This window comes from Mus caroli, chromosome 8 (assembly GCF_900094665.2).
Source record: "Mus caroli chromosome 8, CAROLI_EIJ_v1.1, whole genome shotgun sequence".
In the NCBI taxonomy this organism is placed as follows: Eukaryota; Metazoa; Chordata; class Mammalia; order Rodentia; family Muridae; genus Mus; species Mus caroli.
Genome location: NC_034577.1, coordinates 82,623,348 through 82,641,547, shown reverse-complemented (window position 1 = coordinate 82,641,547; position 18,200 = coordinate 82,623,348). Strand labels below are relative to the sequence as shown.

At 41.8% G+C, this 18,200-nt stretch overlaps 1 protein-coding gene across 1 annotated transcript in view; it reads right to left on the bottom strand.

Moving 5' to 3' along the window:
• Rbl2 (RB transcriptional corepressor like 2) overlaps nucleotides 1–18,200 on the bottom strand; it is a 54,687-nt gene that overhangs the window by 15,557 nt on the left and 20,930 nt on the right. The window contains exons 10-17 of the mRNA XM_021170274.2: nucleotides 13,522–13,631; nucleotides 12,341–12,444; nucleotides 9,149–9,286; nucleotides 7,783–7,947; nucleotides 6,784–6,895; nucleotides 2,089–2,355; nucleotides 1,652–1,932; nucleotides 1,391–1,567 (exon numbers count right to left, since the gene is read on the bottom strand). Coding sequence (XP_021025933.1) covers nucleotides 1,391–1,567; nucleotides 1,652–1,932; nucleotides 2,089–2,355; nucleotides 6,784–6,895; nucleotides 7,783–7,947; nucleotides 9,149–9,286; nucleotides 12,341–12,444; nucleotides 13,522–13,631 — 1,354 coding nt within the window. The remainder of the gene's footprint in view (nucleotides 1–1,390; nucleotides 1,568–1,651; nucleotides 1,933–2,088; nucleotides 2,356–6,783; nucleotides 6,896–7,782; nucleotides 7,948–9,148; nucleotides 9,287–12,340; nucleotides 12,445–13,521; nucleotides 13,632–18,200) is intronic.

Sequence of the window (18,200 nt, the reverse complement as noted above, 5' to 3'; positions counted from 1 at the left end):
AAAAAAAAAAAAACAAAAAACATTGCACTGGATGTTCTAACCATGCTAAGTGAGAAATGGAATTTGGACAAGTAATAGTACAGTTATTAAGACTGCATAATCTGCACATAAAAATAGTTGACACAAAATATGCTTAAAACTCAGTAAGAGGTTCAGGACAGGAGATGGAGCTGAGTGTAGAGTGCTTGCTGTCTAGCATTTTAATGGCTTTAGGTCCAATCCCTACACCACAAAAACCCAACCAACTTAGCAAGTTGCTGGATACTAACAAGACACAGAACCCAACTGTTTTCTGTACTCTTGCAATGAGTCCATCAAAACCAAAACAGCTGCATTTACAATACCATCAAAACCTACAGGAAAATAACAAGGGTGAGAGCTACATTCAGAAAGCATGAATCATTGTTAAAACTGAACCTAACCAAATGTGAAAACATGCCATGCGGAATGAAGATGGAACTGAAGATGACTATCTATAGATTTTCATGCGACTCTTTAATGACAGTGACAACTTGATTCTAAAATTTTTATGGACTTCCAAGGGACTCAGAATAGCTAAAATAATCTAAAGTAAAATAAAATTAGGACTCATATTTCCCAATTTCAAAGTTTACAAAAAAAGCAAGAGTCATTGAGAGTATAAAGCACTCCCTATGAGAGACACAGATGAACATAATCAAAGAGATGGTCTCGATAGAACCCACGGGTCCACAAGAACTGACTCCACAAACATGCAACGTTTATTCAGTGGGGAGACGTGGCTTAAGTAACGGCGTGGCAGCCAGAAAACAATAGAAAGCGTGAAGCTGGACTTGAATCTCATACCACATGTAAAGAGGACTCACAGTAAGTCTGCAGCTATGAAATGCAGAAGACATGGAAACAGTTCATGATACTGGATCTCAAACTGGGCAAGGAATTCTCAGGGCAGAAACTCCCTCCCCCTCCAAACATATAATAAGTCTTTGTTAAGTATTGATGAGAGACTAGAGGAATTAAGAACGTTATATACTGCATGTAGGAATATAGAAGTATGGAACCACACTTTGAAAAGTAGCCTGGCAGTTCCTTAGTGTTTAAACATACAGTTCCCGTGTGATCCACAGATCCATTTCTAGACAATTACTCTGAGAGAAATGGAAGCCTGTGTCTACACAAAATATCACCCACAATGCATACAACAGTGTTGTTCACAATTGCCAGAAATAATCCACATATCTATAAACAGATGGATAAAAAATACTGCCCAATGCCTATAAAATGTCTATAGAATTCTAAAGCTCTGCCGAGAGCACATATTTGGGATGTAAGACTCAGTGAGTAGCTATTTAAAAGCATTCAGGTAAGGAAGGCGCATGGTTGCCGTTCCAGTACTGAAAACAGTCCTTACCTTTGCCATCACATAAATGGCACACATCAACAGCTGGTCCAGATGTCTGTCCATCATAAGTTCGGTGCACTGGATTATAGAGAATTCAAAGCAGGTCCAAATTTTTTTCCTCAGTTCATCTGAAATATCTAGTTTTATACAAAGATCTCGAAGGCGGACACCGGCTAAGTAGTAAACCTAACAGAGATAAGAATATTTCAAACCCTGTTCAATGCTTACACCTCCCGAGCCTGTGCTGCAGTAGGGTGCATGAAAAGTTACCTTTCTAAAGAAGAGCGATAAGGAGCTAGTCTTCCGTGGCCTGATACTGCTGCTGGTTAGTGGCTGGCCTGGGTTCTGCTGTTGTCCACCAGGGGAAATCTGTTGAATGGCCACCGGACCAGGGACTTGCAAAGTGGTTCCTGTCACCTGTTGGGAACTCAGACTTCCAGCCAGTGCTTGAGCACTGAGGGGCTGGATAGAGCCAGTGACAGCCTGGGCCTGGCCCCCAACGTTGACTTGGACTGGGAAGAATGTTATCCCTCCATTTTCGTTGGCAATACCTGCAGTTTGTTACAAAGAGGAATAGAGTGTTGACGCGAAGTTTTCATTTCTTTCCTCCTCATCTTCCATCGTTATCTTAGACTGGCACTTTCCAAATCTTAGGTGACTTTCTGACAAGTGCCAGAGAACGCAATCCCTAACTCTGCCTTCCTTACCTTGGACTGGAATGGTCACTGTTTGTCCATTGTTGGCCGTGACAGTGGCTGTTGCCATGGTGACCAAGGTCTGTCCAGGAACTGGTGTGACAGAAACAGTCTCCCCAGGTACATTCTGCACGGGGACAGCGTTGACTAGGGGTTGTGGGGGGATGCGCCCAGATGTGCTTCCTTCAGAGGGACTATCATTGTCAAATAGCCGCCTTCTAGTAGTACTGACTGTTGGGGAACTGTACCTGTCATACAATGTGGTTGGAGATGTTATACCTACGATCAAAAGAAATCAGACTATTTAACAAAGAGACAGCTCTGACCTCTATCTAAGCTCTTGTTCAAAAGGAAAGTCAGTGTGTTTCAAATACTTCATAATTTCAAAAGCAAATAAAATGTACAGAAGTCATGGTCCACCCATATTTATTCTAGTGGAAATTCAACTGGAAGCATTTCACAGAGGAAATACTCTGTCTCACAGCGCGCTCTTTCTGGTTTTCCTTCCCCTGTAAATGAAGCAAGGCTTTGTCCTCGGCCACCGTGTCCTCTGTTCCGACTCTGATAAAGAGGCCATTTCAGGAATCATTTACTTTTTCCCCATATTCAAATTTGAACAAAGACATTACCTGGCCAGGAGACAGGGTGATGTGCCTGCCTTCCTCTGGTTTTCTCCTTCAGCTTTCTATGAATATTCATCAGTCTTTTTTCCACAAAGGGAAGGTTACTAACATCCCATATCCTTCAGTAGGTAGACATGTATGGTATAGATTTAATAAACTTAGTTTTGAGCAGTTTGATTGAGATATGACTCATGTGCCATACATTTCATTCACTTCAGTTATATACTTCAATGGCTTTATAAAATAGTTTTTTAATTGTTGCAAAATATAAAAACATTATCAGCATTATCCACTTTTAAATACATATATATAGCTTTGTCTAACTATGAACATTCTTTCTTGAATGTCTGTCTGTTTGTTTGTTTGAGGCAAGGTTTCTCTATGTAGGTCTGGGTATCCCAGAACTCACTATTTAGCAAAAGCTGGCCTCAGACTCACAAAGATACACTTGCCCTGCCTCCCAAGTGCAGGCATTAAGGGCATGCACCACCATGCCCAAAACAATCACTTTTTTCTTAGTCACTCTAAATAAAAACTAAATGTTACGGCTTAGTTTAAGTAGTCTTACTAAAGCCGGGCGTGGTGGCGCACGCCTTTAATCCCAGCACTCGGGAGGCAGAGGCAGGAGGATTTCTGAGTTCGAGGCCAGCGTGGTCTACAAAGTGAGTGCCAGGACAGCCAGGGCTACACAGAGAAACCCTGTCTCGAAAAAACCAAAAAAGAAAAGCCAAAAAAAAAAAAAAAAAAGTAGTCTTACTAATGTGTGCACGTTTGAATTGTAACTATTCCTTTTCCCATGTTCACCTGTAAGACCTGTGTAGCTTTAAAACTTAAAAATAAAAGTAGGGAGGTGAGCAAGACTTTAACAAGAGTGAACCCTGAAAGCTGTGCTTAAGTGTTCCCTGTGTTACAAGAAGACAGAAAGCCTGGGACAGGGTTGTGGAGCCAGCGTCAGGCAGATTTTCCTAACTAAAGGGAGATGTAGCAAGGACAAAGTAAAGGAAGTTGAATGTCAAACTTTAATTCACAGACTCAGGAAGGAAAACTACAAAAGCCAGACTGAAAAAGGCCAGCTTGTCAGAGCTGAGACAGGTCTGCTTGGAAAGTAGTTAAATCATTACTGTTGTTCTTTCAGAACGGAGGAAAGAAAGGCTGGAGATGGCTGAGCAGCTCAGAGCACTGCTCTTGCAGAAGACTCAGGTTTGGGTCTCAGCACCCACGCGGTGGCTCACAACTATCCACAACTCCACTTACAGAGGGTCCAGAACCTTACAGAGGGTCCAGCACCTTACAGAGGGTCCAGCACCTTACAGGGGGTCCAGCACCTTACAGAGGGTCCAGCACCTTACAGGGGGTCCAACGCCTTACAGGGGGTCCAGCACCTTACAGAGGGTCCAGTACCCTACAGGGGGTCCAGCACCTTACAGAGGGTCCAGCACCTTACAGGGGGTCCAACACCTTACAGGGGGTCCAGCACCTTACAGAGGGTCCAATGCCTTACAGAGGGTCCAGCACCTTACAGGGGGTCCAGTACCCTACAGGGGGTCCAGCACCTTACAGAGGGTCCAGCACCTTACAGGGGGTCCAACACCTTACAGGGGGTCCAATACCTTACAGGGGGTCCAGCACCTTACAGAGGGTCCAGCACCTTACAGAGGGTCCAGCACCTTACAGAGGGTCCAGCACCTTACAGGGAGTCCAGCACCTTACAGAGGGTCCAGCACCTTACAGGGGGTCCAACACCTTACAGGGGGTCCAACACCTTACAGGGGGTCTAATACCTTACAGGGGGTCCAGCACCTTACAGGGGGTCCAGCACCTTACAGAGGGTCCAGCACCTTACAGAGGGTCCAACGCCTTACAGGGGGTCCAACACCTTACAGAGGGTTCAGTACCTTACAGGGGGTCCAACACCTTACAGGGGGTCCAACACCTTACAGGGGCTCCAACACCTTACAGGGGGTCCAACACCTTACAGGGGGGTCCAACGCCTTACAGGGGATCCAACACCTTACAGGGGGTCCAACGCCTTACAGGGGGTCCAACACCTTACAGGGGGTCCAACACCTTACAGNACACCTTACAGGGGGTCCAACGCCTTACAGGGGGTCCAACACCTTACAGGGGGTCCAACACCTTACAGGGGGTCCAACACCTTACAGAGGGTCCAGCACCTTACAGGGGGTCCAGCACCTTACAGGGGGTCCAACACCTTACAGGGGGTCCAACACCTTACAGGGGGTCCAACACCTTACAGAGGGTCCAGCGCCTTACAGAGGGTCCAATGCCTTACAGAGGGTCCAACGCCTTACAGAGGGTCCAACGCCTTACAGAGAGTCCAGCACCTTACAGGGGGTCTAACACCTTACAGAGGGTCCAACGCCTTACAGAGAGTCCAGCACCTTCTGACCTCTGCAGGCACCAGGCACACACAGGGCACACACATATACATGCAGGTGAGACAGTCATACATATAAATCTAAAATCAATTTTTAAATGAGGAAGATTTCAAAAGGCATTTACTTGGTGAGTTAGTTTGGTTTTCTGTTAATGTTTTGAGATAGGGTCTCATGAAGCGAAATCAGACTGGCCTTAAAGTTAAGATCCTCCGACCTGAGCCTTCAAGTGTTGGGATTACAGAAGTCTGCCACCACGGCCTGTAGCCATATTTACTGAGTAGGCGCTGACTTAGAGAAAACTGATTTTAAAACTGATCCATTTATAGCGAAGGCCTTTCAAGTACATTATGAAACGGACCTAGTATTAGCAATGTTCTAATAGATTTGGAGATATGTGTCTGTGTGTGTGTGTGTTTATATGTATTTTATGTATATATTGTATGTATGTGTGTGTATATATATGTGTGTGTATTGTGTTTATATGTATTTTATGTATATATTGTATGTATGTATGTGTGTATATGTGTTTATATGTATTTTATGTATATATTGTATGTGTGTGTATATGTGTGTGTATGTATGTATGTATGTATATATAAACTGTTCTTTGAAAATAGTTGTGGAGCTGGTATATACTCAAGAGTAAGATGTGTACTTCACATTTGGGAGGCCCTGGTGTCAATCTCCAACAACGGGGGAAAACGAAAAGAACCTCAAGGAAGACAGACCCCATTCATGAATATGAGCTTTGCACCTAGGCAGTCATCTAAGGAGCTAGGTAAAACATAAGCCGGATTTTCTGCGTTTCTCGGGCCAGCAGCGATGTCACATTACTAAGTAGCACAGCACAGCTTCAGTGATGAAGCTGAACATGTTCCACTCTTGGAGCCATCCAGCCTCACTGGCTTATTTGTACCTACCTGGGTCTCATAGCTCTGCCCTTAACAACACCCAGCTGTGGCTCCACACCTGATTCCCAGCTATGCAAGAGATTAGTCGGGAGGACCAAGGATGAATTAGCCTGGGCAACACAGTGAGACTCCTGTCTCCAATAAACATAACAACGTAAAACCATAAAAAGGAAGACACACACTTCAAAGAATGAGAGAACTCACTGAGAATTCTATGGCCAGCAATGGAAGTATTGTTAGCAGTTTGCTTTTCCCATTTCTGCCCTTTTGTATGTTTATAGATGGATATCATTTACAAATAAAGGTCAAGTTAAATATAAAGTCTTCTAAAAAGATAAGCTTGGCTCTCCCGGAATCCTTGTTGGGGGTGGGGAGCAAGACAAGGTAGAATTCAAGAGGAGCCTGGGCCATATAGCCAAACCTCTCATAATAATTTTTAATGTTTTTACTATTCCTTAAAAGCATTTTTAAATCAGGTGTGGTGGTATACACCTCGAATCCAGCATTTGGGAAATGGAAGTCAGAAGTCCAGGGTTATCAACTGGTAACATAGCAAATTCAAGGCCACAGCCTGGGCTACCCAAGATCCTGTCCCAACCCTCCTGCATACAAAGCAAAAAAAACAAAACAAAATTTAAGTGATCACTATGTCACAAAAGGACACAGAATACTCTTTGCTCTGCATAGCCTATTAATTTTACTTACAGGTTTAGATGGAATTTAAGTATATAGATTCAAGACTCCAAAATATTCATCTTTGTGTTTTAAACTTACTTCTTCCAAGTCCTCCAGCATCAGCACGAACTTCACCCACCCTTCTCGGGGTTAAGGGAGAGCCAGCAATATAAATTTCATCTGTTCTCTCTAGGTTTTGAGGTGGCATGACCTATAAAGAATCGTTTGCACAAAATCTTAACAATCAAAAAGGATTACACTAGAAAGACAGTAAGGCAGTGCACACCTTTAATCCCAGCACTTGGAAGGCAGAGGCAAGCGGATCTCTATGAGTTCAGAGGCAAGCCTGGTCTACAGAGTGAGTTTTAGGATAGTCAGAGCTACCCAGAGAAACCCTGTCAAGGAAAGGAAAGGAAAGGAAAGGAAAGGAAAGGAAAGGAAAGGAAAGGAAAGGAAAGGAAAGGAAAGGAAAAAGGAAAGGAAAGGAAAGGAAAGGAAAGGAAAGGAAAAAGGAAAGGAAAGGAAAAAGGAAAGGAAAGGGAAAGGGAAAGGAAAGGGGAAAGGAAAGGAAAAAGGAAAGGAAAGAAAAGGAAAAAGGAAAGGAGAGGAGAGGAAAGGAGAGGAGAGGAGAGGAAGGGGGAGGGAAGGGAAGGGGAGAGGAGGGAAAAGGGGAGGGGAGAGGAGGGAAAAGGGGAGGGGAGAAAAAGGGGAGGGGAGGGAAAAGAATAAAAAGAAAAAGAGACAGTAATAATCTTAAAGCAAAAGGCAACAATTTTTGTCCAATTAGTTATTTCTTAATAAAATTACTAAAGCAAAAATTCTCAGTCTTAAAAGATTCAAAACCAATATGGAGACTATGTCCGAGCCAGTGTACCTTATGATTTAGATGGTCAGAACAGCAGCCTCCATCTTTACCGTCATGGAAACCTTGAGGTAGCTGCAGGCTTCTCTTTGATACAGGAATAAACCATTTACCATGCTGCAAAGCCCTACACCCCAAAGGGCAGACCCCAGCTCCAACTACTCTCTGTAGAAGAGGGCTATGAACAATACTGATGCGCTTCCCTTACAGAAAGATGCTAAAATATTGTCACAAACCTCTTCACAAGTAGGGACTCTGTTTTCATTATCTCTAATTCTGTCCCACAGTGGGGACTTGGTTCTCCATGCCAAATGGTCTAAAATTTGTTCTTCAATCTGATTGAGGTGTTTGACCACTTCTCTGCAAAGACCATCTTCTGCTCTAATAAATACTTCAATTACCTGCAATAAAGAAAACGCCATTTATTGAGTCGCGATAACTATGCTTGTGCATGCAAAAGTATAAAAGCAAAATGAAACACCTAAATATTTTTTAAATATTGACATAATTTATCAGGAGTTATAAGTTTAATAAAGCCATACGTAGCATGCTGCTTATCCTTTTATAGTTTTGTAAATAATCTACACATATGAATAATATAAAATATTTTGTACAAAATATTCCTTATACATTGAGCCTGAAAACAGTACTCTTAAGTTTTTATATAAGAGGTGGATGTATAGTTCAGAAATACAGTATGTGATTAAATGCTTAAGGCTATGGGCTCACTTTCTAGTATCAATATCACAAAAATAATATTAATAGCCTCTGACCATAAGCAGAGTATGGGGGCTCATGCCTGTAATCCTAGCTCTTAGGAGGTAGAGGCAGGAGAATCAAAAGTTTCAAGTTATCCTTGAGTTTGATGTCATCCTGGTCTAGATCTATCAAAAATAAATAAGTAGGATGATAGAAAATGGATTTTTTTCCTGAAAGATATCTCCAATATTCAACTTTCATAAATGAGAAAGACATATATAAGCTATACATTAGTGACATGATTGCTGCTTTTTAATGAAAATTTATTTTTATCCATGTGTGTGTGTGTGTGTGTGTGTGTGTGTGTGTGTCCTGTGTATGGATGGGAAGGAGGTCAGAAGTGGGTTTCAGATCTTCTGGACCTGGAGTTGACATGGGGGCTGGAAAATGAACTCAGGTCCTTTGCAAGAGCAGGAAGTGCTCTTAACTGCTGAGCCATCCCTCCAGTCCCAGCATCCCCTCTTCCTACCCCTCTCTACATGTGTCTCTTCTTTCTTTCCTTTCCGAGAGCCTGTGCTATGTAGCCCACTTCAAGTCTGCAATCCTACTGCCTAAGCTTTCCAAGTGCTGGGTTCTAGGTGTAATCCACTGCATGTGTCTCCCCCCCACCCCCGGCTTAGCTCTTCAATCACAGTGTTCTGGAGTCCTTTGGCAGATGATGGAAAAACTCAGGCCAAAGAGATGTGCCATACTACTATATAGTACAGAATCTACACAGGTCAAAGACTCTCCCTTGTTCTCTATGCAGAGATTATTAAATTTTTAATAGATTTATATGTTTAATGTGAGCAAGGTAGATAACAAGAGGTTAGTTTCATAATCACCAGTATAATTTTTAAATACCTTGTAAAAATGATAATGTGGTACATCAAATATTTCAGCAATAAATGGAAAATTCCCAGGAGGCTTATGGGAAAAAGCGACCACCTCAAGGCAGCAGGCCAAGAGTGACCTGTGGAATGCGTCATGCTCCAGAACACCCTAGAAGACAGAGTCACATTTAGAACTGAAGCCCACTCTGAAAACACACTTCATATCCATCTGAAAACACACTTCATATCCAGTCGGTTTAACTGCACTCATCTTTTTATTAAAGATTAAATAAAAACATATGTTATGAAATACTTTTTTAAAGGTGTTTTAAAATAGCAAGCAACAAGTGTTTTGAGGACGTGAGAGAACTGTAAACCCATGTGTTGCTGCTGCTCAGGAAATTAACTCTAGGACTACTACTGTGCGGGGCTGGGGATGGAGCTCTGTGGTAGAACGCTTGCTTCACCTACGTGAGGATCTGGGGCCAATATCCAGAACACTGTGTGACACACCAATGCTACTTCTAGGAAGAAGCCCGAGTCTGGCACACAGCAGCAGCACTGTGTTCACAGCAGCACTGTTCACAACAGCCAAAGGCAGAATGATCCAGACGTCTATCAACCAACGAGTCACAAATAAAAGGTTTAAACACCAGGAAAGAAGCTGTAAAACTTTCTAGAACATGGATAAACAGTGAAAAGAAAACCAACTCAACCATAAAAGGACAAATATGATACGATTCTATCTACCTAAGGAACTGGTAGAGTCAAAAGGCTGGAAGGCAGTACACAGAGGGACGGAGAGAAGGCGAGTGGGAAATCAGTCTTCAATGGGTGTAAGGTGGGGGATAATGGATACAACCATGCTAATGGACCTTGAAATGTAACTTTCCAGATGATTAAAATGTTTTAAGCACATTTTACCATAAGAAAAAAATTAAAATAAATTATTTAGATGAGTAGACAGGTACCTATTTAATATTAGTCCCTAAACTGTAGCTGAGGTTTACATTGCTATTCAGTATGTGTTTCACACACACAAAGTCAAGTCATAAAGCAGCCCATTAGTGCATACAGCCCAATGCAACCATATATGTATATATGTGTATATGTACATATGTGTGTGTGTATAATGTATACATATGTATGTGGGTGCAGAGATGGCTGAGTGGTTAAGAGCACTCGGTACTGCTGCAGAGGACCTGGGTTCAGTTACCAGCACTCCCATGATGGGCCACAGCCATCTAGAACTCTGCTCTCAGAGGATCTAACCCCCTTTTCTGACCTTTGAAGGTCCAGACACATTCACGGTGCTCGTACAGAAAGGCACACTCATGGTGCATATATATGAACATACAGGAAAACCACAGATAAAATAAAATCTAAAAGTAAAACAAATAAAACCAAACCAAAAGGGAAATGTAAGTCAGGCATGGTAGTCTGTCCTCGTAATCACTGCATTTGGGAGGCTGAGGCAGGAGGATTACACATTCAGGGCCAGTGTGGGTTATACTAAGTAGAAGTCGTATGTGCACTACATTGTAAGACCTTGCCTCAAATTTTACTAAAAGAAAAAAAAAAGGAGTTGAATATAAACAGTTACAAGAAATTCAAGTTAATTACTGGCCAATTGTATAACTTTTAAAATGTCAATTTTAAAAATCAGCACTATCTTTTTAAAATTATTTCTTCTGCATGTATGAGTGTTCCAGCTATCTGGCTTCTGTGCAGCACTCTCTGCCACCACGGCACCTGTTGAGCCCAAGGAAGCCACCAGGTGTCCTGGACCTGGGGCTGGAAGAGTTACAGTCTACCGTACAGGGGCTGGGAACTGAACCCAGGGCCTCTGCAGAAGCAGCCAGTGCTGTTAACTGCTGAGTCACTTCCTCAGCTCTAAAATTGCATTCTTAGTCATAAAGAGCTCTCTCTTAGATAAATGTGAAACAGGCTGGCTGACCAGGAGGTACACTCTGGTACTTTCACACATGACTGAGTGACGGAGTCTCACGGTTCAGGTCGCTAAGCCTAACTTCACAAATAGAACATTTCCAAGCTTTTCTAGCCTCATCATTATAAAAGACTATTTTAATTGCCACATAAATTTATATACAATTGTGAAGACATTAGAATTTATGAGACATTTTATTGGTTTATTAACCTTCATTTTGGAAAAATAATTGTTTTTTTATGATATTCCCCAAGAACTTGCTAAGTAGTCAAATGAATTGCTAAGTAGTCAAATGAAATGCAATCCATCCCCGGCCCTTCTCAGGGATTTTGTTGTCTTATTTTAGTTTTAGAGAGGGTCTCAAAAAGTTTCACTAGATGGCCTCAAACGTGTTACAAAGCCCAGGCAGGTCCTGAAATAGTGATTCTCCTTCTTCAGCCTCCAAAGCAGGTAGGATTGAAAGGGTAGGCCAGGATGCCTCGCTGTTTATATTTCTTGCTTAGAGACTAAGAAAAAGCATCCTCTTAGCTGAAGAATGACTGAGTCCTCATGAAGCCCTATCAAGTCAACATCCAGTGTTTTCTTCCACTGGGTTTGTATAAAATCTCCATGGGATTAAACAACTCCGTTAAAGTTAAACCTGAGGATGTTAGGGCTTGACCACTGGGGCCGTTTGAACAAGAATGTGTGAATAAGATCTGGTGCTTGAACACATGGTCCCTACTTAGTGGTACTGTTTTAGGTGCTGTGTGGGGAAGGTTTAGGACATGTGGCTTTGTTGAGCCATGCATGTCCATGGGGTGGGCCTTGCAGTTTCAAAGCATCACACTGTTTCCAGTTTGCTCTCTGCCTTGTGCTTGCTGTTGCGGATGTGAGCCTTCAGCTTCCCGCTCCTGTCACTGTGCCTTCATCCTGCCAACATGGACTCTAGTCCTTTGCACCTTTAAGCCCAAGTAGACTCTGCTGGAAGTTGCTTTGGTCATTGTATTTTATCACAACAGTAAAGGAGTAATTAACAGATCTACAGAATCCTCCTATTCTTTAAAATCCGTGTTAAAATGCATGGCTGCTACAAGGAGACTCACGCCTCTGTCCCATTCCATACACCTTATGATGGTAGGGTAAGGTCGGAGGGCTCCACATACACAGTTCCTGAGGTGCTAATCTCATTCCTAAAGGTGCACGCCTTTTCTTTGTAATGGCCTTTTGTTGGTGGGTGGGGAGGGGTGGAGCTATGTCTTACTGTGTTCATCAATACATAATTATTGTACTCACAGATAAATCCATGTCTCCCAATCTTTTTTGTTCTTGCTCAATAACAGACTCTAATACTTTATAGTAAAGCATTTCTGCAAAACGAAAATGTTTGTTGGCAATTTCTGTTGAAATTAAAACAAAGCACAAAATTAAATACAAATTAAGTTAGTATCATGAAATAGACTCATTTCTCACTTCTCTACCCACAAAATAAAGTCTAAAACCCAAATCTATATTTTCTTTTTCTAATTAATTTTATTTTTAAAATGCATATAGGGTTTTGCTTGTATGAATGTCTATGTACTATGTGTATGTGGGTACCCAGGAGACCAGAAAAGGGTATCAGGTTCCCTGGGAGTGGACTTACAGATGGTGGTGAGCATGTGAGTGCCAGGGATTAGGCCTGGGTCTTCTGGAAGAAAAACCATTTCTCTTAACTGCTAAGCCATCTCTCCAGCCCAAACCCATACTTTCTATAGTTGATGTTTCATTATCCCTACAATTTCTCAGTATTCCCTTTTCCCCCTTTTCCTTGAGCCAGAGGCTCACCCTGGCCCAGGCTGGACTTGAACGCTGATCACTAGTCCCAGCACAGCATCCCAGGTACTGGGATTTTAAGTGTGAGCTCCAGGTCTTTCATGTTAACATCCTTCTTACTTGTTAAACTGACGTGAAAGCAGCATACAAAGAACCCAGTGTCACACTAAATGCACACACTTTGTCATTGTGAAAACTACAGCTCTGTGCTGCTATGGCTTGGTGTTGGAAGTTCTTCAAGGACCTCTGTATTTAACAGTGGTCCCGTTTGGGGGGTGGCCTTTAGGAGGCGAGGCCTCAAGAGAGGTTATTCATATTTCTCTTTCTCTCTCTCTCTCTCTCTCTCTCTCTCTCTCTCTCTCTCTCTCTCTCTCTTTCTCTGTCTACAGAGTGAGTTCCAGTATACAGCCAGGGATACACAGAGAAACCCTGTCTCAGAAAACCAAAAATGTGCTAAAAGTCTAACATAATAAGGATGTTAGACTATACTTTCTGTTTCTAAAAAGGGCCCAGAAATCAGTGACAGAAAAATAAATAAATAAATAAATAAAGGACAGGTCCTCTGTAGCCTTCAGCTTACAGTTCTACACCCTTCCTTGTCTTTCTGACTCCATTAGTCAGATGTCAAAGTCAGGAGCAGTCTGGACAATAGTAAATCTTACCTTTAGCACAATTACTAAAATTCTCGTCTGGCTGGAAATGCTGAGAATATATTTCATACATTTCTTTCAATCTGTCAGCGATAGCCTGAGTTGGATCTCGGGAACATGACCTACAAGGTAGTATGAATTATCCAACATAAGTGTTTCAGCTGGACCCAGAGACACGGTGTCTAAAACTATCAATTTCATTGGCATAGAATACTTCGAATAGATACTATATACTTTACAAATAAACAAAGGAAATCCCATACTTCCTTTTCAAAGATGGCAATATTACTATTTGGAGTGGCAGCGGTATTGCCTGTGTGGAGACACTTTACTGCACTCTGCTTAGCCGACTTGCTCTGGGACTCATTTGATGCTGTGGCTAACCCCACAGCCTTAAATATCCTGTCAGCAACACCAACCAAACTGCCCTCAGGACTGTCTAGTGGGCAGCAAAACCTCCAGGAAGAATTCCTGGAAAAAAAATGGAATGAAGGGGTACAGAACCTACACTAGAAACATATATACATATAAGCTAATGCTGGCTTTTTTTTTTTTATTCTCCCAAATGAGGTTTATTTCACTGACTTTAAATCTTTTGTGTGTGGAGTACTGGTATGTGTTCAAATATTCATGGGTACACATGTGAGGGATTCTGTGGAAGTGTGTGGTAATGTGTGCGTGGACGTCAGGGGTCAACCTCGCAGTTATTCTTCAGCAGATGTCCATGTTGCTAAAATGGAGTTTCTCACTGGGAACCTGGTGACTGCTGCTGATTCATCCAGGATGGCTGGCCAGCAGGCCACAGGATCACTGAGGGTACAAGCCTATTCTAGCGCACTCTGCCTTTTACATGGGAGCTGCAGGGGAATCAGGTTCTTATAGAAAGCAAGCACTTTACCAGCTGACCCACCTCCCTCGCCCTCTTTCTCATTGACTTTTCTTATTAGCAGGCTTTTATAACAACTGTTTTAATTTGACCATACATATATATGTCAGAACTTGGTCAAAAAAATGACCCATGGTGAGCAACGCCTAGGGGACCTGTGAGAGAGGCACCAGGGGAAAAGGCAGAGGGTCTTTTACCTTACTCTGTTCCCTGCATTGCTTTTGGATGTGACTTCATGCCTCCTGTGGCAAACATTTACATTAAGCTCATGACATACTTATTCTTGCTGGATGTCAGAACATAGCTATAGAACCCAGTCTGGTCAGTGTGCCCTGAATCTGGATATGGCCTTTTGCCTTGCTTTCATGCTTTCCCAGATAGAATCTATAGCCCGTGGCAGGCAATTGTGTTTAAATTGCTCTGTCTTGAGAAAGTCCTGGGAAAGGGCTGCTCTGTTAATATTTAATATGTGGTTGCTGACGTTTATTTACACGGTTTTCTGAACTGCAACAACTTTCCTTGGATCACTGCTTTCTTTGTTTCATTCCTGTATAAAAGTGGACTGACACTGAAGTGAGATTGTCTGCAGCATCAGACTGTAGCCTGCCCTACTCCTTCAGGTCCTTAGATCCCAGGTCGGCTGACAAGATCTGCACAGGTCAGCTAAAAGTCAACACATATATATGACTAAATTATAATAACTATATATTTAAAACTACTGTGGCTTAACTTGATCATATACATGTATTTAATTAAGTATATATGACCAAATATATATACATTGCAAAACCTTAGCCAGTTTATAAAATTATAAAGAAAATAAGTTTCATACTTGTGAGACATAACCAGAGGTAATTATGTAATATAGCACCAGAGTTGTATTTATGAGCATACACATATACCTTAAAGTTTATCAAATAAAAAAGGTGGGTTTTACCTAGCATCTACTGGTAATATGCAATTCCACTAATAATATCTATAGCTAAAGCTGTCATGACTAGAGATTATAAAAAGATCTGAAAGATATAGCTACAATATAGTCTTTCACAACATATACATAAAATGCTTCTCTCAGTACTGCAGAGGCTGAGGCAGGAGAATAATGAGTTTAAGGCTGACCCAGGCTACATGGTGAGTTCAAGTCCAGCCTCAGCAACACAGACTCCATTTCTGTTTTTATATGCTGATAACATGGCCTCATTCCGTAACTCAGGCTAGTCTTGAACTTATGATCCTCCTGCCTCGGCTCTTAGGCCATGTGCCTGGCCAAGACCCTGTTTCAAAAGAAGTAAATAAATGGTTATTCCTCAAACCAACATCCAGATTGGTGTTTGGTAAACCTGGGTACTGTACCCTAACCAAACTGATGCAGGAAATTAACTACTATATAATATGTAATTCACAGTCATATCTAAGTATTAGATTCCAGAGGCCAACTTTCTTATTTTTTCCACATGAGGAAGCAGATGAAAAAGTGAATGCCCTTATATTGTGCACGGGTTCTCAGGACTGTGCACACACTCCCACTCCCAGAATGTCTTGTCATGGCTCACTATCAAGTTAACTGGAAAAACAAAAATAAAATGCCTTGAAATTCAAGGCAAATAAAGGCCATCTGAAAAAAATACGACTTAGGAAGAAGCCACCAAGGCATGGACTACTCTGTGTTAATCACAATAAAGTTGAAGACTAAAGAAGACTGCAAAAAGGTGATCACTCTTGAACTCCAGAGAGCCTCTTGAGCGATGGGTAGAAATTATAGAGGTTTATAATAGATAATGTCTTCTTTATTATACACCACCAAAAAAAGCTGGTATTGTAGGGATCTATGCCATCAAACCATAAAGTCTTAGGAACCTTAGAATCAGCTTTCTCAGATCTCCCTGCCAAAGTCACACCCAAAAGTACACCCTGAGCTGGAATGTATCTCAGCTGTGGACACGCATGAAGCTGTGAGTCCCCACAACATGGCATAAGACTGCTGGTACAGGCAGGTAACCCCAGCACGTGGGAGGTGACAGCAGGAGGTCTCCAGGCCATCCTCCACTGCATCTGTAGTTAAAGGCTAGCCTGAGTTACAGAAGCCCTTGTCTCAAAATGAACAAAATTACATTCTTGAAAAGTCACTGATATTCCTATCAGACTCTGGAGAGCGAAGGAACTAACGAAAGCCCTTTCCAAGTTAGGGACCTTTACAGGGCTTGCAGAAATTAGGTGACTGACCCACTGAACACCCTAAGTCTTTTCAAACCGAGCCACACTTCAGAATCCTGTTCCAGACCAATCTGCCCATCACCATGGATCCTCCGCTTCCTTAAACTTTTAAAACATTTATTAATATTAGACAGTGTAAGGTTGTCCTTAGTCCCTGCTGTACCACCACACTCTCTTACAGCAATGCCACCTCTAGTTTGCCGAGTTGTCCAGCAAGAGTAAATAAGATGTCTCTCTGTCACAGTTCACAGAAACAATCAGTCCACAGATCCACCAGTGGGAAACTGTGGGCAGCAACTGGCTATAAACCTGGCCACTCACAGCATGTGGCCTCTACTGGTGAGCCATCAATAGATCACTGAACCCCTGACACCCCTCTTCCCGACTCTGAGAATTTGCTCAAGCCTTCAGAGCAGAGCTATTAGTGTTTTGCAGGAGGCAATGAACGTATCTGGCTGGTCTATTTGAAGTTAACAACCCTATGTGTGCTATCCATGTCTAACATACAACAATGCTGCCCCAAAATACCTAGCTAACACAGACACATGTGGGCCATGTGCTTTGGACCCCACCAGAGACAGAAATAAAGAGTACACATATCAGGAGTTCAGTGTCATCTGTGGCTACATGGAAGGTTGAGGTTGGTTTGGGCTACATGAGACCCTGACATGCAAACAGTTTTTCCTAGTCTTCCTTTTATCAGCAGTCTTGAATGGAGTCAAAAGTATATACGAATATGGTCGGGAGTAGAAGAAAAGAGGAAAGAAACAAAGTATTGGCTGTTTTTTTTGTTTTTTTGTTTTTTTTTTTTACTTTCCTGAATGTGTGAGATTTTTTGTTTGTTTTTTCTTTTTGCTTTTTGTTTTGTTTTTGTTTTTCCGAGACAGGGTTTCTCTGTGGAGCCCTGGCTGTCCTGGAACTCACTCTGTAGACCAGGCTGGCCTCGAACTCAGAAATCCACCTGCCTCTGCCTCCCAAGTGTTGGAATTAAAGGTGTGCGCTACCACTGCCTAGTTTGTAGATTTGCAGTATAACTGTGGAGACGTGAAGCATTCATACAAGTCAAGTGTTATTGTGATCAGGTTCCAGGAGCTCAACCTCATAACAATTACAAAAAGGATTTCTTGCTAGGAAAAATATTTAGCCTGGCTTGGTGTCATATATGTTCATAATCAGAGTTCTCAAGAGACAGAGGCAAGAGAATCATAAGTTCAAAGCCTGTTTGGTCTACATAGTGAATTCCAGGCCAGCCAGGGCTACCTAGCAAGTACCTGTCTCAAAAACAAAACAAAACAAAACAAAACAAAACAAAAAACAAGACAAAGAAACAATCTCCCCGAAGCTTATAAAACAAAATTTTAAAAACAGATTTATAACAATTAGAATAATTGTTATATTTTTTCTAGATAATGCCAGCATTTTGATTTTTTAAATATGTAAATTTCCTGATAGTAACTAGATAGTGTTTTTGTTATATAGTAAGTACTATCCATTAACTTTATTTATTTATTTATATTAAATTATCTTACATGTAAGCACATGTTCTTTTGCTTGGTTGTTTGGGTTTTGGGTTTTTTTTTTTTTTGTTTTT